Source organism: Melanotaenia boesemani, chromosome 2 (genome assembly GCF_017639745.1).
Source record: "Melanotaenia boesemani isolate fMelBoe1 chromosome 2, fMelBoe1.pri, whole genome shotgun sequence".
In the NCBI taxonomy this organism is placed as follows: Eukaryota; Metazoa; Chordata; class Actinopteri; order Atheriniformes; family Melanotaeniidae; genus Melanotaenia; species Melanotaenia boesemani.
Window position 1 is genome coordinate 22,290,396 of NC_055683.1, and position 23,192 is coordinate 22,313,587.

Consider the following 23,192-nt stretch of genomic DNA (forward strand, 5'->3'; position numbering starts at 1 on the left):
GTTTATAAGCAAAGCTGGCTGAGTTACTTTACGGTTTCCCCCTCCTCTTCTCTATTCTCTCCTCCCATTATTCCATGTGACTGTGAGAGACAGAAAATAAAAGAAACAAAAGAAAAAGGCATTGGACTGTTCATTCAAATGCTATTCACATAAGAACTAAAGCAACTCTAAGAGACTTGAACACAAAACTAAACATGAACAGAAAGTGTATTGTCATTACAAAGAGTAATTTGTTTTATTTTTCAGCTTTCAGAGCGTGACTGCAGCAGTGTTTATGTGTTAAAGAACACACGGACAACAGTGTGAACCAGACCACTTATGGTTAAACAAATAAGAGAGGATTTATTTTTATGACTTTCCTTTGTAATTTGGCTGTAGACCACACTAAACGCACACCAGTGTGCTTCTTTCCTGTTGATTCACACCATCACCTTCCTGTGCTGTCTTTTTAACAGCACTCGTCAGTTGAGTTAAAGTTTCACACAGATTTCAGCAGATGAACAACATGCAGGAGTGCTACTGTAAAAAGAGACTGAACCTGACAGACAAGTTTAATATTTTTTAATCATACAGAGCCCCTTCCTCTGTGCCACTGGAAAATAAAGTAATTTTAGCAAATGGACTGCGTTTTGCAATCACATGTTGAAGTCTGAATTAGACCTCCCCGGCTTATTACGGCAGCAGTACATGATTTATCTTGTGACACTAGATGAATCATGTACTGAAAAATAGTGATGTGCAGATCGATACCAAAATATCGATACTACCAATACCAGTTTTTTGTTTTCTAGAATAGATTTTCATGTTAGAATATTGATATTTACTCGTTTGGGGTAAAAATGGAGTCTATCACTTAGTGGAATACAGTGGAAAGTACCTATAATATCAGAATCTTCTCTAAATTAATTGGCAGGAACTATTTTTTTTCTTCCATCAGCCAAAGTGTGTGAAATGGTGTTACAGCCCTGTGACTTTTCCAGCCTGGTGGCATGATTGAATTATTGGCTGATTTGAATGACTGCAGGGATTTCCCCAGGACTCCTCCTCCCAGTCATCCTGATTGATCAGCGGCTGCTCCAGTTCTGGGACCGGCTGCCCAACCAGGAAGCAGGGTTGACTTCAAAAGAGACGATCACTCATCCTTCATTCGGGGCAGCTGTAAACAGTGGGACACAGTTTGCCTGTTTAGCTTTCGCTTGTGTGTGTGCTGTTTTGATATCCTGTGTGGACTTGAGATTTGGGATTTAGTGTTAAGTGTTAAAGTTTGGTTGTCAGTTTGACAAGACTTTATATTCCTGTCTGAGGTGCTCTCTTTGAGTTTTGTTTGATTCAGACTTATTCCACCACTGTGAGCGTTGACCCTGTTATTTTGGGACACTTTTAGTTATCTTTTCTGTTTTGTTGGTTGATTGTGATTTGTGTTTACGTGAGCTTTTTTTTGAGAATTATTGAGGACTTTTATTTGGGGATATTAGAAATTTGGAACCCATTTGTACCTGTTTTATTTTGATTATCTGTAAATAAATCGTCTTATTTCTTATATTCCCCGTGACCCGTCTCGTATGTTCGTTCCCTAGGTGCCCTAGACCAAAGGGGTGCGTAACAAATGGGCTGGCCCAGCATAGGGATACAGCAGCTCATGTCTCAGGCCATTAGCATCACATGTGGAGCTGAACAGTGGCGATATATATATTGTGTGTGCGAAGACATTGAGGTATTGTAGCAACACTAAAAACCTTATTAAACATCTGAGTCAACCATGACACAGTATATAATTAAGTTATATTAATTATGTACTATTATAAAATTAATATTATTATATTATATTAAATTAGCGGGACAGTGCTGCAAGAGTGAGACATATCACTCTTGGAGTCCTTTGATGCTGCAGGCAGGCACTAACCACCATTCAAAGAGAGAAAATGTATAGCTGTGTACCACTGATGCTAAATTTTGATAAAGTGATTTTTATCTGTTTGCTAGTTTCAGGTTTTTGTGATGTTCAAACAACAGGAGTTCCCCTCATTGTAAGACTATTGCATCCTGTTTTGTTATGTACAGCATTAATGCTGCAATAAATATCTGTACGAGTTCAGCTTGGAGTGATATGTGTCCTTGTCAGCTCACATCAATTCAACCAGCTTAGATTTAGTGGGTAAGGATGCTGCAGAGGCTGGTGTTATTAAATATATAGTAAAACAATAGAAAGACAATAAGATCAATCCCTCTCATTTTTTTAGACTAATGGTTAAATATTTTAATATGTAGGAGTTGACAAACATACACACATAATGTGGCATTTATTTATTTATTCATTTTACTTGTAATTTCAGTTTAAGTCAGAAAGTATTCTCATTGTAGCTGCTTTGAAAGTGATTTTCCAAACACATTAAGTTTCTGTACACAAGCATCAGTATCGGATCGGTATCGCGATACTAGCTTGCATTTTACTTGGTATCGGATTGGAAAGAAAATGAGTGGTATCTAACATCACTACTGAAAATGTCATTTTGGTATGAAAAAAGGAAGTAATCATGACATTCAGATTTAGACATTGTGTTAAGTGTTTCTTTTTGTCTCCAAAGCTTATCATTTCTCCAGAGTTACTGGATGTCTACATGCCTTTTTTAAAAAAGTATCATACCCTTATACAACCATGCATACTCATTTCCTGTATAACCCACCTCTTATCACATGACTGACATATTAACAGTCCGATGACAGCCAGGACAGGGAGGTCACAGGACCCTTACAGGAACATGACCCTGAATAACTAGTCACAAGGAAATACTGATCTGACTTCAGATAGAGAACATTAGTCTCTATGTTAATATTTCACCCTACAAGGTCAGCAGAATTCCAGTGTTACAATAATGTGGTTCCTTCTTGCTGCAAGTGGACAGAGAGGCCTTCTGTCAGCAGACTGACAGGCTGCTCATTTCCAGAATATTTCTCTACATACAATCTACATCTAAGGCTTAAACATACAGATGGGCTGAAGTAGTTTTTTCTCTAAAATATTTCCTAGTACATTGATCATAACCCTTTTTGGAGGCTGCACACTTATTAAAGTATTCCAGAAATATATTTTTGTAATTTCTTTTCAGGCTTTTTCGCTGGAGCAATTTGTAGCCGAGTGTGAAGCGGCTGGGATGAGAGTCAGCATCTCCATATCCGAGACCATGGTCCTCAGCCGGAAAAGGGTAGAGTGCTTTCTCCGGGTCGGGAATGAGGTCCTGCCCCAAGTGGAGGAGTTTACGTATCTCTGGGTCTTGTTCACAAGTGAGGGAAGGATGGAGAGGGAGATCGACAGGTGGATCGCTACGGCGTTCGCATCAGTCTGTCGTGGTGAAGAAGAAGCTGAGCCAAAAGAAATAGCTCTCGATTTACCCGTCGAGCTACGTTCCTACCCCCACCTATGGTCACAAGCTGTGGTCAGTTTAAAAGGACTTTGTACAAAACCATAGGAGGACAAAAACCCTGTGTTTTGAAAAGTGACAGGAGATATTTTGCTTCCAACAAAACCATTATTACTAAAAGCAAAATATGTTGGATTTAGTATCTTTTTAACTGATGTTTATTGTAGTAACATTTAAATCGGTCACTTATGTTGAACTTATCAGAAATTTTGCTGTATGCTGTGTGGGTGAGTGACCTGGCTAAAATAAAAGGAATCTAGTAGTCTTTTGTGACATGCATTTAACAAAAGTGAGTCTATTTCTCTTCTTCAAACAAAAGACTAGCTTTCCATACACATTCAAAGACACTTTTACAAGCCCTTCAAAATGCATTGAAATGTAGGTGTTAACATAAAATTTTAATGAAGTGTATAGATGACTGCACAAATAGTGAAATCCTATCTCCAATTATAGAAAATGGGTTGGATTAGTTTAGTTATTTGTGTGGTGACAGTTCAGATCATATATTACATTACAAGTTACCAAAATGCAAAATGTCCACGTCTCATATCTATTCAATATACTACTAAGATGAACCACAGTCTGATGTGATCCTTTCAACACAGATCCAAAGTGAAAGTGTTTTATCCTTTCATTTGGACTCTATTTGAAATGAAGTGATACCTGCAAGCAAGTCCAGGCAGGAAGCTTGACCTGCTTTGTTGCTTGCCATGTGCTCTCTTTCATATCAAACATACCCTGCCAGCCTGGACGGCCTGTTTAAGCTGCTTCTTGTTTTACTTTATACCTGTTACTTGCCACCACCAATGCAAGGTGTGCTATTCTTCCTGTTTTTTTTCATATAATTATTGCTGCTGCTAAAAGCAGTAGCCTATACCTCCAGCTTTTCAGCTACTGATTTTGCCATCCAGCACCTGAAATTCCTGCTTATCTCTGGAATCAATCAGCTTTCCTCGTGTTTTACAGTTGTGGCACCCTCTGTTGGTTTTGAAGGGGAGATTTTACAATCATCATGCTGTGCTAAGATGAGACAGAGGTATTCATATTTGTCTACTGTATTGGACATTACAATTTTGCACCTTTCTCTTCACTTCACATGTTACTCTATTAAATCCTGTTGATCCTTACAGAAGACAACTGTAGCTTCAAGATGCTGTCACAAGTGAGGGGGTGTGGCATTATTAACTTGCCCCTGTCTGTCTTTTCAAAATGGCCCCCATTTTGGCCATCACATTTCATGTAAAAAAAAAAAAATTTTAAATGTTAGATTCCAGTTGTTTCCAGTATGTAAACCTCATAGGAATTTTTGAGTGAGTTTTTAGAGCTGAGTTTATTTATTTTCCTTAGAAACTAATTTTCTTTTATTAATCTCCTCTGTACTGGATGTTAAGGCTTTGTACTACTGTTTGTATCAAACTTTTTTTAGTGGACAACTCCATGACAGAGGTAGAGAAGATCCTTAAAACCATATATATATATATATATATATATATATATAGAGAGAGAGAGAGAGAGAGAGAGAGAGAGAGAGAGAGAGAGAGAGAGAGAGAGAGAGAGAGAGAGAGAGAGAGAGAGAGAGAGTCTCTACAAAGAAAAATAATCTCTTTAGAAACTGATTAATTTTCCTATTTAATGTATTAATAAACACTTGCAAAACAAAACACTTGTTTTGTTCTTGTTGTATTCATGTGGTTTGTCTAATGTAAAGAGGCACCCCCTGTCTACAAACTATGTATGGGTTACAAGACCCAACAACATTTTAGAAGAAAAAAAAATTGAATTAGGTGAATACCTGCATCTGTTCAAGGCTGATAATGGGAGTGTTGACCAGTTTTATTCACATGTGTGTTATTTCTTTGAGATTTAGTGATCTTGTGAAATCTTGTGAAAAAACTGCAGTTTTCTGCTTTTGTGTGCACAGTTTTGAACATAAAACTAAACATTGTTTTATCTGGCCACAGCATTTACCCAGGTCCAAATTCAGTGGCTTTGACTGTAACTTGAAGCTGCCACATATCCCCCCCTCCCTGCCCTCAACCAACCTGCTCTTCTTGTCTTTCAATCCCTTTGTTCAATTTTTTCTTCAAACTGTTTCTTTCATTCAATGCTAATTAAGGAACATTTAACCTTCCAAAAGGTACAGTGGTGTGCTGCTTTGCCCCAGCTTTATATCAAGAAGCCTCCTTCTTCCAACCTCAGCTGGGGCCTTTCTTTGTGGGGTTTGCATGTTCTTGCAGTGCATACATGGGTTCTGGTACACTGGCTTCCTCCCATAGTCAAAACACATGCATGAGGGAGTGTAATTGGCTGTTTGTCGCTCTCTTGTCACTGTACCCGGCCGGGGATAGGCTCCAATGAACTTGCATTTGAGTAAGACAATATATAGACAACTTAACCTGATCTTTTAGTCATGACTTTTTATGATTTGGTCCTTGTTAAAGTCCCAATTCAGCTTTTACAGAAAAGTGGTCTCTAGGAGAGGTTACGTTAATATTTTTTTTTATTTTTATTAGATACCTGTAATAGTATCTACATGATGTTTTAAATAGCCTCCCAAAGTTTTGCAGCCTCTGCAGGCTTAAATGTTTTATACAGAGCTATAGCTGACTCCAAATGATCTATTTATCACATTCAGTGTATAAGCTCAAGTCCCTCATCAGCTTCTAGAAAAAAATTAGTGCATTATGCATTTAAAAGACAAAAACTGTGTTTACATTAACATCTAATTTTCACTGCAATTCAAAAGGAGAGTGTAAATGAATCATTGTTACCAATATCTGTGCATAGAGGGAAAACTGAAATTTTTATGACAGCAATTAAAATCTTCGATGCAAATGAGTTGTATTCATTGTTAAGGAATATTGTTTTTGTTTTTTGACATTTATTATTTATTTTGACATTTACTTGTTATAGTTTAGCTAACCAGTAGATGGCACTCTTAACCTTTACTTGCAGGAAAGAGTGGCACTGCTTTCAAGCCGGTTTATGAAGGTTTAAGAGTATTCTTCATTTCCTTCCAACATAACTGATGGATTATGTTGATTAAGGATTATAATACATCACTTGGTGCAAATAGCAGTCACTGGTGTCAATCATGAAACCAGATCCTCAAACAGGGGAGCTAATAACTTTTAAATATCATCATCATCATTTAGGGATAAATTATATATTATAATAACTACCTATAATCGTGTTTGAAATAGGTCTGAGGGTTATTTTGAAGGGCGATTTCTAAGTTTGGCACACATCCCATCTCTTTTGGGGGACAATCTGGTTGTTTTTAGCCTCACTTACAGGGAATAATCAGATGATCCATCTGTGTTAACAGTTTATTATTCAGTAACAGTGCTGAGAGAATTTTAGCACAGTCTGTTGGAGCCTGAACTGTCGTTCTCTATACATTTTCTTCTTTTGTGAACTGGCGGAATTCTGCACTCAGAACATTAGCAACTAACAACACTGCCATGTGTGTTTCAAAGCAGCTGTGGTTTAAGTTGCACATTTCTTATCCTTACAGAGAAATTCTTCATAAAATTCTAAGTGGCCTTTTTGATTGTGGATGAGCGTCCTTCCAGCTTTGCTTTCAAATGATGATTCAACTGTACAGTTTAGTTGGTACATAAATGCTGAATACTGGGAGTATTGTGACATTACATGACATTTCTTAATCACAGAGAAATGTCCTCACTATCCCCCTCACCACTACCACCGGCCATTTTTAGACTAATCTACTAAGTCTAAAAATGTCAAGATCAGTGCCGACACAAATCTTATGAGAACCAAATTTAGGTGTCATTTTTTTTGTCTGTGTGTATTATTTCATACTACTGTCCATGTAAAATCCTTTCCGTTTGTGCTGGGAATTGCATGCCTTCAAATCACGTCTCTTCCGAATGTTTCTGAAAGAGCACATTTTTATACCAAGATTTGTGTGGACTGTACAAGCTATTCATCGTTTCCTCAATTTCATCTGATTCAGGATAATTATAACATTTTTATTAAAATACTATACTTTTTTTTATTTTTAATAAATCATTGACAACGTATTGTATACGAACTTTAAAGAAACTAATAATGATGACAGGATAAGAGAGGAGAGAAGCAAAGATATTGAAATGCAGCTTAAAGGGTTGAGGATATTATTTTTTATCTAGGTGATACAACACAATACATGCTGTAAAATTGTGTAAATAAAATAAAATAATCTAAATCCTTTGCCATTAATGAAATCGGACCTTGTCATTTTGAACTAAATAACTTACTGTATTTCACCATAATATGTTGAGAATAAAAACATTTTAACCAACAAGAGTTAACTAACAAATTAACTATTAAAAAAGGGTGGGCTCTGTCCCTACAATGTGTAACCAGTGAGTACATGATGTAGTTATTTGGATGATATGGGAAGCAAACCTCTGAAGTGTGTGAAAAAAGAGCTATCTCAGCCACTGTAAGGTGCAAATTACCATCAGTGACTTGTAACAAATTGGGTAAAAAGGTCTCAGACATGCTCAGGTTGCAGTACCTCCGTGTTAGTTTATCAAGTTTCTCTTTATGAACAGCACAACAAAATCTCAGCAATGTCCTTATTCAGTTAAACAGGGCAAAAATATAGTTCTTGAACTAATTTCACTTAAAATGTTTAACATCAAGCATAAGGGAACAAAATCTGTATAAATCTTTCATTAATATGCATGACATCATGTTAAAAGACGAGTAATCTGATCTGTTGTTGTGTTAACGTTTGTGTCCAGCAGGGGTGTTTCGTTTTCAGCTGGCTGCTTGTCTCGTTTCCATTAACCCTCAGCAGTACAGAAAACCTTTACTTCTTGTCTGTGCTGTGTCAAGTCCTCTTATTTACCTCCTGTTCTCCTATTAGGTGCGTTTTGATTTGAAGTAGTTGATTACCTTCACATTCTAATTGAATTTGTTTTTGTCTTGAACAGACAGAATGATGTGTTTTTGTCTGCTCATCAGCCTGCCTCCTCCTAGTGTGTGCAACCAGAGTTTTAATTTAATAATAATTTTTATTTTATTATTCCCAGTTGGAAAATTAGTCTTTGAATTGATCTGCCATTTAGCAGCTCCCATTTATAGTTTGTGTAACTACAGTGTTTTTTTTGTTAGCAAGACAACCTCAGAGGAGCAATGACTGGTCTATTCTGCAAGCAAAATAATGAAGCTTACAAGAGACAATAAAGAGGTAAAAATGTACTCCCTAAATATTTTTAACTGTTTTACATATAAAGTGACTGCCTGGTGGATTTTTTCATATAATTTCATCCATTTTTACAGTTTCTATTGCAAAGTTTGATAAATAAAAAATGTGATCTGTCCTTATATAACCAGAATGTTATTTTGGGTGTTAAAAATCCATCTTTAAAGTACGACCAGATGTTCAGACTTTTGCTTTCTTGTTCATGACTTTTCCTAAAGTACAAATGATATATGAATATCAAGGAATCCAGTGTTAGCCAGATGTTAATGTCCATGGTCACAAAGATCTGTTGAGATCAATAACCTTTGATTTAAGATGCTATTCAGTTTACATACTTCCAGTCACACAGCAAGCTGTGGCAGCCATGTTGAATGTTTTAATACCCCAAATACCTCTAAATACCTCAAAATCCTTTGGAAAAAAACTCCTCAGATCACCCATCTATTTTATACTCACTTAAATCCAATCCAGGGGTTGCTGGAGGCTGTCTCAGCTGCATCGACAGTGTTACCATCACATCATTGTGCAGCCTCATGCATACAAAATATTTACCCAAATTTGATTCTGGTAATTTAATTGTGCTCCATCTGGCAGTGACTAAACGCCAAAAACATATATTATGATCCATGATCAAAGGTCTTGGTGACATAAAGGCTCAAAGAAACACCCTTGGTGTTGTGGACTCATAATTTTGTAGTTTATTAAATGTGCTTGTGCTTTTGTTTAGAAGCTTAGCATGTAATCAGGAAACTGGAGAAGCAGGTGATAAAAGTTCCCCATTCAACAAATGACAACTGTATGAATATCTGTAAATTCAATGCATGGTCTTTTCTGACTGAACAAAGCACTAAAGACTTTGGTTTCAAACAAACAAGCCCTACTCTACTGTATTGAGTTTAAGTTTGTCTCTGCACCACCAAACATATATAACACCTTACAGGTCTCTGAATAGATCTCTAGAAAATGAGGCATTAGGTCTCAGTGGGGACTTGTATGAATACAGACTGGATGATAAAATAACTAAAAATGATAAAATAAAAAAAAAAAATATATATATATCTTTAGTTCAGGGCGGTTGTGTAAATAGGTGGTAATAAGGTTGTCTTAAATGTATTTCTTTCCATTTTCTTGGGTTTCCCTGCTCTGATTCACACCTGCATTTGTTATCCTTTGTTGAAGACAACTATTTCCACATCATAACACAAAACTATTGCTTTAAATCTTCCTCCTATTATTTTCACATAAGGTACAGTTCCTCTTAAGGTTCTTGTAACACTTTTATGGGTTTAAATTATTCATGGGTGGACTAGCCGTTAAGTCAGCAAACATAATATATGAGCACTAAGGTGGTGTTAGCATGAGTCATGTGTCATAAGGTGGAGTTCCTGTTTTAGCTGTAATTATATCACAATTCCTTTATTGAGCAAGTACAACTGATAAGCAAATGGAAGTGAACAGCAGACCACTTCTCCCACACAATACTGCTCTGTGAAGCACCTGCGCAGTAAAGATCTGCTCACAGGCCAAATGAGGAAGAAAGTCCAATCAGACAACAAGAAGGGAGTGGCCAGAAATTCCACATTCACCCCATTATCAGTGCTTGCAACAAGCAGATGACTTTACTAAACAAACAGCGGCAAAAAAAGAAAAATTAAATCAACAAAGGAGAGAAGTTAGGGAGGAAGTGGGAGATCATTCATTTGAAGTTTTACCCAGAACCACATTCAACCAACAGGATCAGAGTCAGGATGGTTACACTGGACTTTAACGCACTGACTGCACCGGTGGGAATTGTGCGCCTACTGGAGGTCATCTTCACCTGCATCTCCTTCAGCCTGGTGGCATCACTAGGCCACGCAACCGACTCCTTGTGGACATGGTGTATGTTTACCTGGTGCTTCTGTTTTTGTGTCACTTTCCTAATACTCATCTTGGAATTCCTCAGTGTCAGTGGAAAGCTGCCAATCTCCTGGGATGATTTCACTTCTGCCTTTGGCATGTTGGCTGCCCTAATGGTGTGTGCATTCTTCTTTTTTACTCCAGTGCTTTTTATCTTTGTCTACTAATAGTGAAAAAATACTGTTGCCATTCAAAGTAGTATTTTCCTGAAGATATGAATTGATAACAATGCCAACATTGGTCATAACTTCTAAAATGATATACTGGGCAAACTTTAAACAGTAAGGTATAAATGAACATAAACACTTAGTTATTCACACTGTTAACTGCTAACATTTTGGGATTCTCCAGTAATTTTGTAGAAATGGTACACTTCACTTCCCAAATTTGATGAAGATTATTACAGCAAAAAAAGAAGAAAAAAATGTCTTCTTCTTTAAAAGGAACTTTTAAAAATATAATAGGCTTAAAGTGCAAACTTATTCTGTGGGACACAGCTCTTTTTTCAGCTATAAATAATCTATAAACTACAGCAGATTCATTTGTGGGGATTGTACGATTTTTCTCAGGCTAACTATTTTTAGTCCAGTAACTCCCACCGTAAAGGGTGTGTTTAACTGGTGAAACAATGTCTCACTCAAACTCCAGGTTACTTAATCACGTTTATTGCAACCTGTAGGAGCTACTTGCTTATAGCAACTAGCATCCCCTCCTAAACAACTGTAATGACACAAACAACAGAACACAATATTAACACCACATACACTTGAGCATACCGCTTGCACATTTTGTGGAAACAACCATATATTTAGCCACTTTTACGTGACTCACCAGCTCAGTCTCTCCAGCAAACAGCGATAACTCTACCAATAAAGAAAAGGGATATCCGCCACACACGGATGGACAAACCCTCTCACCACCGGCTTTACACAAATAAAAACACTTCAAGAGAAAATTGTGAAGCGGCTGGCTGGTGATAACATTACATACACAAAATAAACCTACATGTCAAATAAAAAAGAAAGAAAGGGAAATTCCCCACAGGGATTATTCAAGAAACAAATGCAAATTTAATCAAATGCATTTCCTTTTTCTTTTTGGCATCTCTCCATGCAGGTGCTTGCAGCATCCATCATATACTCCGTCATCTCTTCCTATTCTGCCCTTGGCGAACAGATTGCGGCCTCTGTTATTTCCTTTCTGGCCTTCATCCTATACGCCATTGAAGTGGGAATGACTCGGGCCAAACCAGGGGAGATCAGTGGATTTCTTTCTACAGTTCCAGGTCTTCTCAAAGTTCTGGAGGCTTTTGTGGCCTGCATCATCTTCATCTGTCTGGGTTCCAACAACTACTCTGGTTTTCCAGGACTTCAGTGGTGTGTTGCCGTCTACTCCATTTGCTTCATTTTTGCCCTCCTTGTCATCATTTTAACCATCTGCCGCCTGCTGTCTGCCTTCCCTGCACCTATTAAACACGTCCTGACTGTCTGCAATGTGCTGGCAGTACTGATGTACATCACAGCTGTGGTCATCTGGCCAGTGTACAGCTTCAAGAACAATCCCAATCCATGTGTTAACAATGTTTACTGTCCATGGAACATGTTAGTTGTTATCATGTTCATGACCTGTGTTAACCTGGTTGCTTACATTGTGGATACAGTTTATTCTGTTAGGCTGGTGTTTTTCACCAGTTGAACCTAAGCATGTTCTTTTGATTGTGGATTTCATATCAGTGCCACGAGCTGCTTCATGAATTTGATTTCTTTGAGATGCTTTTCATCTAGATTGAATGATAAAAATATTTTATATGTGGAATACCAATTTATTCTATATTAATTCATGGTTATTTAAACATAAACCAACAAACTAATGCATCTATGAAATTAGGGAAATTGTAAATAAATCAACAGATTTGTGAAATAAATCCTCAAACACTGAAACAAATTTAGAAATATTGAGGAGATAAACCACAATAAATCAAAATATATTGTTTAGTTATTTAACCATACAGTGTAATTATCTTCTAATTAAACATTTATGTCACAAAATATTTATTTCCATTGATTTAAGGGGTGAGAGGATCAACCAACACTGGTGTTGCTTTTAGATTTATACTAGCATATAGGGGAAAAACACTTTAGTGTCTGTTTCTGTATTTTAATGGAACCAAAAGGGGGCCAAATGAAACATTTGCTTGGAAATGAGGATTTTGGTTAAAAGATTAACATGTGCTCTTTGGCTATAAGATGAAAAGCTGTGACATGTACTGAAGGAGAGATATTTTTGTGATTTTATTATTGTTTCTGAACAAAACCTGTAAAAGAAGAAATCAAGTTTCATGACATGTAATCACCAGGGATAGTTTTTCATTTCAGTTTCTATTTTTAATAATTTAGTATATGAGCATAGATATTGGTAATGGTATTGGAACTTGGTGTTGGTATTATCAGTAATGCTATTTGTATCAGGAGGTTATACCAGCCACAAATTTACTTGGTGCTGAATCCGTACAGTTTTACACTATTGTACAGTGATAATTCACTTTAGAAAAAAGACAGGGTGATGTCATCAGATCTTAGGCAATCCACCACAGCCCTATCAAAAGTGACACCATAAACGCCTATACAGTGTGGGTGTGTGTTATAGCTAATTATTAAGTCACACAAGGTCACAGTGCCTCAGACCAGAGTGTGTGTGATTTGCTGAGAAAAATATACTACTTTTCAAGACACTGCATTTTAGCAAAAGATAATTTATCAATTATGGACAAGAATTTTTTTTCTTAGTGTGTTTCTTCCTCTATTAAAGTTTAATAAAAACTAAAATTATTGTTATTATTTAAATTTTTTTTCTCATTAATAACAAAAGACTTAGCCCTATCCACACACTACCAACTCTGCCTTCATCACATCACATCCCACAAACACTCACTTCAGTCTTTTTCACACATACTCCAGACAACGCCCAGAGTAATTTGTCTGGAAAGTGTCAGCAGTTGCCCTTTCATGCCTGTACCAGACAACAAAAGTATATATGTGTGGCATGCATCCTCATCACTCCAGAGTGACTCCTGCTTGGAGCACGCAGGAGACACTTGGAGACACAACATATGGAGCTGAAAACATCATCAGGATGTAAACTGATTTGACATAAAGTCTTTAGACATTTATCTTTTTTCTCAGCAGCTCGTTCTTTTTATCCAAACTTTGTAGTTGGAAGCTGAGAGGATAGATCTGGAATGGATCTGGTTTGATAGATATAGATAGGTAACTTGACCAGCTGACTCCATTACATGCCATAATATCCGATATGTGTAATGACGCACAATAAAATCAAAGTAGGACATTTTCCAAGGTTTTGAAAACAGAAAGATGTACACAAATGTACACACAACCAAGATGCTCAAATCTAGCCATTAAAAAAGGAAGTCAGTATAAAGGAAACCACAGTCATGCTTGGGCTATATGAGTGTTGGTCAAACACACTAGATGTAATGTAACTTAGGTAACTTGAACACTGATTTATAATTACATAAAATCTGTTTAACTGTTAATATACCTGAAGGGATCTCTTTAAAATAACTGCATTTCTCTTTAGGTTATTGCCCCCCTGGTTTCGTCTTTTTGGGACCACCTAAAAATTCCTTAAGCTACCATTCCCCTCCCCTTCTGCACAATTCTCCTGTAGGAAAGATGGGTGTCATCATCATTTATTTATATTGTTATCCCTTTTCATCCTATTGTTTCTTATACATTTTCTGTACATTTTCATGTGTTTCTATCTGATGATATGACAGTCGTAGCATACCGAAGTTTGTGGATAAATATTCTGGGGTTTATAATCCCTAGCTTAACTTAAGTTCTGCTTCATTTGTATACTGGAGTGAGCAGACTTACACGGTGCTTTTCTTTTTCTTAGCTGTCCTCAGGTATGTAAAGAGGAATGCAAGTGTACAATATGTGAAAGCATGTACATTGTGTTCGCCTAGCAAACATGCCCCTTTTGTACAATTCTCCTGTAGAGTGGGCAGACTTACTCTGTGGTTTTTCTTTTTTTGTTGTTGTCCTCAGAAAATAAACGGAGACTGTCTCTCTAAGACATCACACTGTGACGTAGCAATTTAATAACCAGCACAACACAGAAACTCACGGATTACAGAAGCACAGTCCAAAAGGAGTGAAATTGATGTTTTGTTCTTATACTAAACTAAGTTTCGTCTTTACTTCTCCAAGTTCCCTGATTCAATACAGGGCACAGAGGATGGATAATGAACAGCAGTGACTTCATAAATCTACTTAAGCACTATAATGGTAATGGTATCCTGAAAGCAGGTTTTAGTGAGTGTAAAGGATAAAAATTCTAAATGTAATTTAGTTAATCATTAATTCATTAAACTGCTCCCTTATCTCCACCCACAAACAAAAAAAGTGAACACAGGGACAAAGTAAGACTCCTTTTCTTTGTGTGATCTACAACCTTTCTCAGACCTGAATATGAGCTCCTGAGCTGGGCTTGTGTCAAGGACCAGAGTCCAGTGAGCTCTAAGAGATGAACACGACAACACCCAACCAGTATCCAATCATCGCACTGCTATGCAGGCCATAAACAGCCCAGATAAGCTCAGGATGCTCTGTTAGAATAAATACCACACCTGGATTTCCATTTGAAAGAGCACACCTGCTGGGGTATTTTGCCTTGATGGATTACTTTAACAGGATCTGGCTTGAAAACGAAAGCCTTGCTGTTCAAAGGGAGACATAAAGTACAGTTAATGGACTTTAAGAACAACATTTTTTCTTTAGTGTTGAACAAAATCCTGTCCAACCATGGTTTATGTGGATGTAAAATCCATCACCAAGCCTGTGGGGATCATGCGAATAATGGTGACCATCCTCACCTGTATGTGTTTTTGTTTGGTGGCAGCAGTGGGACATAATAAATCTCCATATTGGGCATGGTGCATGTTCACTTGGTGCTTCTGCTTCCTGGTCACACTTCTTATTCTAATCCTGGAGTTCGCCATGGTCAACACAAAATTGCCTTTCGCCTGGGATGACTTCACCGCTGCCTTTGCTATACTGGCGAGCCTACTGTGCCTGTCAGCTTCCATCATCTACCCTATCTTTTTCACCTGCAACACCTGCCACCGGCAGATTGGAGCGTCTGTGGTATCCTGGGTTTGTTTTGCTGGGTACGTTGCTGAGGTGGTCTTAACACGCCTTCAACCAAGTGGGGAGACCAGAGGGTTCCTCTCTACGATTCCTGGCATAATGAAGATGTTGGAGATCTTCCTGGCCTGTCTTATTTTCATGTCCCTGGAAAGCGGGCAGTACTCAGGCTCCTCACCGCTGCAGTGGTGTGTTGCTGTGTACTCATTGTGTTTCATATTTGCCATCCTCATAATTATACTCACCCTTGGACAACTGACTTCTTTTTTTCCGTTCTCCTTTGAAATAGTGGCAATCGTCTATAATGTTGTGGCAACAGTGATGTACTTAACAGCTATGGTGATTTGGCCATTGTATACTTTCCAAAACAATAAGCGACCATCTAACTGTGGCTCCCTCTGTGCCTGGGATAAACTGGTGGTGGTCACCCTCATGACAATCTTCAACTTTCTTGTTTACACCTTGGACACAATTTATTCCATACTACTTGTGTTCTTTTTCAGTAGTGAATGAGCTGCTGTTTATCAAAACTATCAGAACAGCTATGAACAGAAAGAGGTTGGCCAGTGATTCTGATTGATATTGTAGACCCATCTTCCAATCATTCATGTTATTTTCTTGTTTAAAACATTCAGTCTTTTCATTGTTGTTGTCATATTAAACCAAATTTAATACTGTCTCTTTTATGCATATATTCTTGCAATGCAGATGCCGTCACTACAGTGATGAAAAGTCCAGAACAAAAAGACAGTTTGTTAATGATTAGAAGTGTAGTATCATGGTCATAAAAATGAACAATTACTAAGCAGAACTTTGGATCCTGAGAGTGATCAAACAGTGAGAGTAGCAACACTGCCAGCGTTTATTACAGGCTAGTCAAATTATGTGGAAACTAAATCTATGTTGCTATTCACTGGTGGTGCCGCAGGTCTCTGGCTTTCACTGGTGAGACATTTAGACTCCTTTAATCACAATCAAAGCATAAGGAGGCAACATCAAAACCCCTCCCTTTGCTGCACACTGAATTTGTCTGAAGGTTTGTAGACCTTGGCAATGAAAGCACAAGAGACAAAGTCAGAAAACTTCAGATGACACAAGGTCAGGGGTAACCTGGAGAATGAAAAGTAAACTTACATACAACAACGTAACAACATGGTTTGCACAGGAAACTGAACAGAATTTGGTGGAATGTTGATGTGAACACTCAAATTCCGTTGACTTTTTATGAATGCAGGCACAAGTGAGAAAAGCCACCAAGAGAAACTGTCACTTTCTTCCTGAGAACCACATGAGAAAAACAGACTATATCACCAGAATCTGCTTATATTGTGTAAACTGTAGTGTTATTGTAAAAAGACACTGCCTGCATGACAGCTGGAACTGCAGGTCAGAGATCAGTCAGAGGAGTCAGGGTTTAAGCCCCCAGCCTCATATAAGCTGGTTAGTCAGACCATGTCAAAAGTTCTGAACACAATGAAACATAATGAAAATCTTGAAGTCTGATGTTGGCTTTACATAGAAACAAAATGTAGCAAGAATCATGCACATGATTTGACCAATGCCAATTTTATAACTCTTACAATTCCTAACTCTAATCATGACATCTAATTTGAGTATTTTAACACTAAACTTTAGCCTGACATACAACAATATCATTATCTAAATGTAAGTAATCTACTTATAAGGATTGTGATTTTGATCATTTTGTCCTTGTGTCTTCTCTCAAAATTCCAAACTTCCTGTGAAATACTGGTGACAAGAATTTCACATTGCCACTGTTTTACTGATTTACACCCCAAATAAACAGCACTGAGAACAGAAACAACTGGAAAGATATACAGAAAAACAGCAGCCAGAAAAAAAAAGACTCAGCAGGAGAGTATGTGTGTGTGTGTGTGTGTGTGTGTGTGTGTGAGAGAGAGAGAGAGAGAGAGAGAGAGAGAGAGAGAGAGAGAGAGAGAGAGAGAGAGAGAGAGAGAGAGACCCAAGATGTAGAGCAGAAAAAGTCCAGACTTTGGAAGGATGTGTGGGAAAAGTGAAACAGCAAATCCCTTTATAATCAAGAAGCAGCTGCAGCATATGGACATGTGTTAGTCAGAAATGTTATCTGTCTTTTTTTCTCTCTACTGACTGAAAAGTCATAAAGTTTGACCTCAATTACTACTTTTCTCTTTTAACCAACTGGACATTTAAAAAGACGTCAGAATCTCAAGCATAATCCTGCAGCTATTGTGTCTCCTGGCCGACCAATCTGTGTGAGTGAAGTTGGGTTAAATGGAGTGACTGAAGCGTGGAAATGTTGCTGTTCTTCTCGTGTTCGTCTGTCACTTAACACATTTTAGTAAATAGTCTATATATGGCTAAAAACGGGGAAACCACAGGAGCCAGACCTGATTTGGGTTACATTTATTTAACAGTGTCTGAATACCAGCAGCACCATACATTAGCTCATCCATTTCAGTGAAAAGAAACTTAAAAGGACACTTTACTCCTAATATATAGTTGGGAAAAGTACATTTTACCTCCTCAGTTGTCCCTGCATGAAACTGAACATGACTCAGAGAATCAAGCGGACTTTTTTCTTCTTCGTCTTCTTTTGAGAACATTGAGGATTTTTTTTTAACATGAACACTTCTCTCTTTTGCAGAGGTTATTCTGACCTCATTCCACTGTGTGCATATCCTCCATTTCAACATGCAGGGGGTTTAAATACAGGCTGACACTGTCTCTCCTGTAAAAGCCAAATGTGGCATAAACGATAATTATTTGTCTTTTTTTAGAAAATCCAATTAACTGCTAGAGTATTGTTCTGACAAGCTGTAATTATTATTGTCAGATTGGTTTATTTTGATTATAAAGTGTAACATTTCAGTCTTTCCGAATTATTTCTGCTGATATGCCCCTCAGGTGAAAGTGCAGGGCAAATTTTAAAACATGTTTTATTACTCTATTTAATCTCTGAAACTAGACAAAGATCATTAAAGCTTCTAAGAATTATTTTTTTATGTTTAAGAGCTTTTTAGACACTTTCATTGTCTTATTATCATGGAAAATGTTTTGATGTCTATTTATCATCAGGACCAAATCCTTAATAAAACTACACCTCTTCATAGTTTAAAAATATGTCCCTTACGTGCAGAAAAGCTTAATTACAAAACTCAAATTACTCATTCACCCGCCTTTTAACCATGCAGAAATTGTTGAGCTGGTTTCAGCAATGATAAGCCAAACCCTTGAGCCCTGTAGGTAGTTCAGCCAAACAGCTGATTCTTTTTTACAAAACTGACTCTTTCAAGAACTTCTACGTCCAACACGCACACAATTCTTTTTAAATGCAAAAGGGTAAGTTATCTTTGTCAGCCTGCAGCATGATGTCTGACAGGCTGCAAGTTGGTACCCAGATGCTGTTTCCTTGTCTCTTAGGCCACCTCACCATCTGGAGTCTGTGGGGGGATGAATGGCTTTGTTAACTGCTTCAGGCACAAGAAAAACAAAAGAATCTGGTCAACTTTCCTGTTGTTCGCACTTTACTATTTCTTCTCACATTTAATTGCCAGTTGAAGCAGAAAGCAAACAGCTTTAAGCAAATAATTACCCTTGCTGACTGGTTCAACATGGATTTCTTTCCAACCAAGTGAGACCAAATATGTGATTGTTATGATATGATTTTAACCCTTTATTAATATCCTGCTCTAGCATTTGGAAGGGCACACTTTGAGTCATTATACTGTATCTTCTTAGAGATTTGTGTATGGAAACCTACCACTTGGATGACTGATATATTTGCCATGTGGAAAACAATCTAACCATTAAAAAAAGCAAACAACATAAACAATTATTATAAATTCTCCAAGGAAATTAAAAACATAATGAAATATTAACTTAGCACAAAAAAGAAAAGGGGATTTGAATTTGTTTTATTTTTTTCTCCCTTTTAATAACACCTATCCTTATTTTGTTTAACATTGTTTGAAAGGCTGAATAGTCCTGTTTACAATAAAGTATAACTGGGATCGTGGTTCTTTGGAATGATAAACAAGGGTAAACATGTCAGCAGAGCCCCCCCCCAAAAAGTGCCAGAATCCCCTGCAACATTCTCCTGCTGGTATTCACTCTTGTTCTAAGTTGCTTGGTGAAGTGGATGATTGCACTGTCCCACAGTAATAAGGAAAAACAACACATATAAACACATTTTTACAATGTCAATGGCCTCAGTAGCATGTAGAAGATTCATAAGCAGCCACAACAGCCAACAGCTTTTAAACAATTCATAAAGCAATGCCAATTGTTATTATTAAAGTATTATTAAAGGGTACATACAAATCAACAAAACACTAATTTCCTTACATGTTGTGCTAAGTTTGTATGTATGTATTTGTATCTCTTTTTAAACTGAGAATGGAGAAGGGTTAAGCACATTGTATATTCTTTCCATGATGCCGGAGTTTATAGATACAAATTTTCACAGCTTGATTCACTGATGGGAGCTGTGGGTCATCACGGTTTGTCCACACAGCCATCTCATCTTCACTGTCATTTATCTTGTGAAGTGCAGAGGAAACAGTGAAGGGAAACACTCAGGTAAACAAGGAGACACATGACTAATTGTATATCCTGTCAATCATTGGTTTTATTTTTCCTTATCATCTGCTTTAAGGCACTGTGTCAGCCACACGTCTTAATAATATCTACCCTCTCCACACACACAATCACAAAGACCTCTAATCCTTTTTACATTAATTTAACCACATCTGGGGCTGCTTTATTGCGCACATGCATCAGTTGGACTTTGTAAACATTGATAGAGATTGATAGCTGCCAGCTTTTTGTTGTCAGATAGACAAAGTCAGTGACTGACACCACTCTGATATGATCCCGGTGCAGACAGAAAGAGAAAGCTGAATATAGAAATGCAGGAGACATGCCAACTGCTTTAAGCCACAGTGACTCATCTGAGCACAAGAAGAGACAGAGAGCAAGGACAAAGAATATTACAGTTTTGTGAGGAGAAAATTTTTGTGTCTTGTCATAATGTCATTTAAAACTAGCCAGCTGCATTATCTAAGTCAAGTATCCGAGAACAGAAACTATTAACCTGTATGTGTTCTCTCTCGTCTGTCTCAAAAGACAATGTCATCACACACTACAGTATGTAGTATATTTATTTCAGACACAAATGTCCCTATGGACAAAAATAACAACCACAACAACAAAGAAAAAATTAGTTCATAAGAAATCAACTTCAGATTTAAATATTTAAAAACACTTTATAGTAGAAAACAATATAAATATATTCATTTTACATTTATATTTGCATGGGGCCTTGATTGCCACAGTGCACGAACACATGAACATGTGTCGTTTCATAGCAATACCGGCCTCAGTACACAAATATAGATACTCTCATGATGAGTGATCTCTGTAGATATTACATCACTCACATAAATGTAAACACATAAACAGAAAATGGTACAAAACAAGAGGGATTTCAGACTTACTTGAAGACATATCACTACAGATAATAGTTTATTTACTACATAAAATAGAGCTAAAATCACATATCTCTTATTAACTCATTATTGATCATTGTATATGTTTATTCCAGCTCTAGTGATTTCTATCTGCAATGAAGCTCCAAAATATTTAGAAAACCTTGTTACACATGCATCAGCACTTCCCAATAATCACAGTAGGTTGTGATGCATCAAATTTGTTTATCCAGTTATACCTTTGACACACCAACATTGGGCCTATTATATTAATGTGGCTGTTCTTAATGTCCAGTTCAGATGTTTTAGATAAGGTACATTTAACGTAATGCCTGCAGCCATGGGCTTCGTTAGGTCATTTTAGGGGGTCTAGAGCCACCCTAAAATGTTCTTAAGCCCCTAAAAAACATAAATATGTTGATTTTATTATTGGCTTTAATGATTTTGGTGTTAGTGATAGTTTGAGCTGTATTTAGCAATGTCCGGAAGTTTCCTATTTGAAGTCCTGGCAGCCAAAATACAGCCCGTTTACCATCGTCACTCAGACTGCATTAGCAGTTACACGACACACTGTGAGTCTGAGATTGAAATGGATATACCTGAATTTTTTTTGTTTGTTTTGTTTTTTTAATTTTGAAAGAGCGTAGTAGTCACTAACTTCCGATAGTTTACAGCAAAAACTTGGTTATCATTGATAAAGGAGATGCTCCCTTCACAAATAAAACACTTGCTAGCCCTGATTAATGTCATTTAATAATGTTGAGCTCTGTTATTGTTGGGTCTGTAGCTGTTATCATCAATGAAAAAGAAAAAAAGCCTTAATAATTATCACTTCTGTCACCTGACTGAGACAGGACAGGGACAGAGAGGACAGACATCTGCTGTGGACGTGAGTCTGAGGGATTTAACAGGAAGTTTGATCTTCAAATATATGAGGTTCTATTAGTACATTCAAGTCATTTAAACAGCTAAAATTGTGTTAACCTGGAGAGTGCATGAAAATCCAGAGAGAGAAAAAGTGAAGCCCATACAGATCCAGAGATAAAAGATTCCACTAGTGGGTCTATTTAGTTAATAAAGCCACAGGACCAGGCAGATGACACTGAACAGCTGCCCACAAGATAGTTTTGGTGCACAGAATGGAGCATTTCTTCACTTTCTGTAGCAATAATTAAGGTGAAGATAGTTAAGTTTGGAGTAAATAAAGGGTTTGGTCCTTTTCCACATTTCCATCTTGTCAGATTTCACTATGAAATTTAGATTTATTTTCTACATGAGTAAAATCATATCCTGGTTGGTTATCCCACTGTGCTTTATGAGTACCACCACAGTGCCATCAGGGCAAACCCCTGTGCTCAGCAATGATACTTAAATAAACATAAGCACCATAAAACCACCCACTTGATGTGACTTGTACTGATGTAACAGTGCTAATAAATCACAAGACATCCTCAACTTCCAACTATTACTTCTTCCACATTTTCAGACTGATGGAAAATGCAGTCATGACACCAATGAGAGAGATGAATGGGAGATTTCCTGTTTGTGTGGGCGCACTGAGTGTGCAGCAGCCTGTTGTTAACGCTGCATTGACCTGGATGGCAGCAACATAAAACTAATGGCTTAAGCTTTCCCAGACAATTACCATCAAATATCCCCCCCTCAACACACAAGCTCATCCTCCCTCCACATTTTCACAACTCTCTCTTATTTCCCTTTTTGTCTCAGGTGCTCAAGGGGAACATTAAAGTAATATTTTCTCTATGGTTTTATTCAGGCATAACCGCATCTCCTCTCTCTGTGTCACACACAGTATTATAAAAATGTATCTTCATTATTTTGTGTGAGGCAGGATTTGAAAGACACCGGCGCATACTTTTAAAAAGCTGGTTTTGCCTGTAAGGTGGATTGCAGCCACCTATGGGTGGGACTTTAACATCCAAAAGGCTGGGTGACGCTCTGTGCATAAATGATGCGTCGCGGCACTGCATGACTCTGA

At 37.4% G+C, this 23,192-nt stretch overlaps 2 protein-coding genes across 2 annotated transcripts; both read left to right on the top strand.

Annotated features, from left to right (window-relative positions):
- Nucleotides 1-10,257: 10,257 nt before the first annotated feature.
- Nucleotides 10,258-13,649, top strand: LOC121631043 (myeloid-associated differentiation marker homolog). Its single transcript, XM_041971672.1, has 2 exons — nt 10,258-10,652; nt 11,653-13,649. The coding sequence occupies exons 1-2, from the start codon at nt 10,386-10,388 to the stop codon at nt 12,229-12,231; spliced, it is 846 nt and encodes a 281-aa protein (XP_041827606.1). The 5' UTR covers nt 10,258-10,385; the 3' UTR covers nt 12,232-13,649.
- Nucleotides 13,650-15,362: 1,713 nt separating this feature from the next.
- On the top strand, nt 15,363-16,217 carry LOC121657172 (myeloid-associated differentiation marker homolog). The gene has a single exon (XM_042012573.1). It carries the CDS (start codon nt 15,363-15,365, stop codon nt 16,215-16,217), a length of 855 nt encoding a protein of 284 aa, XP_041868507.1.
- Nucleotides 16,218-23,192: the final 6,975 nt, after the last annotated feature.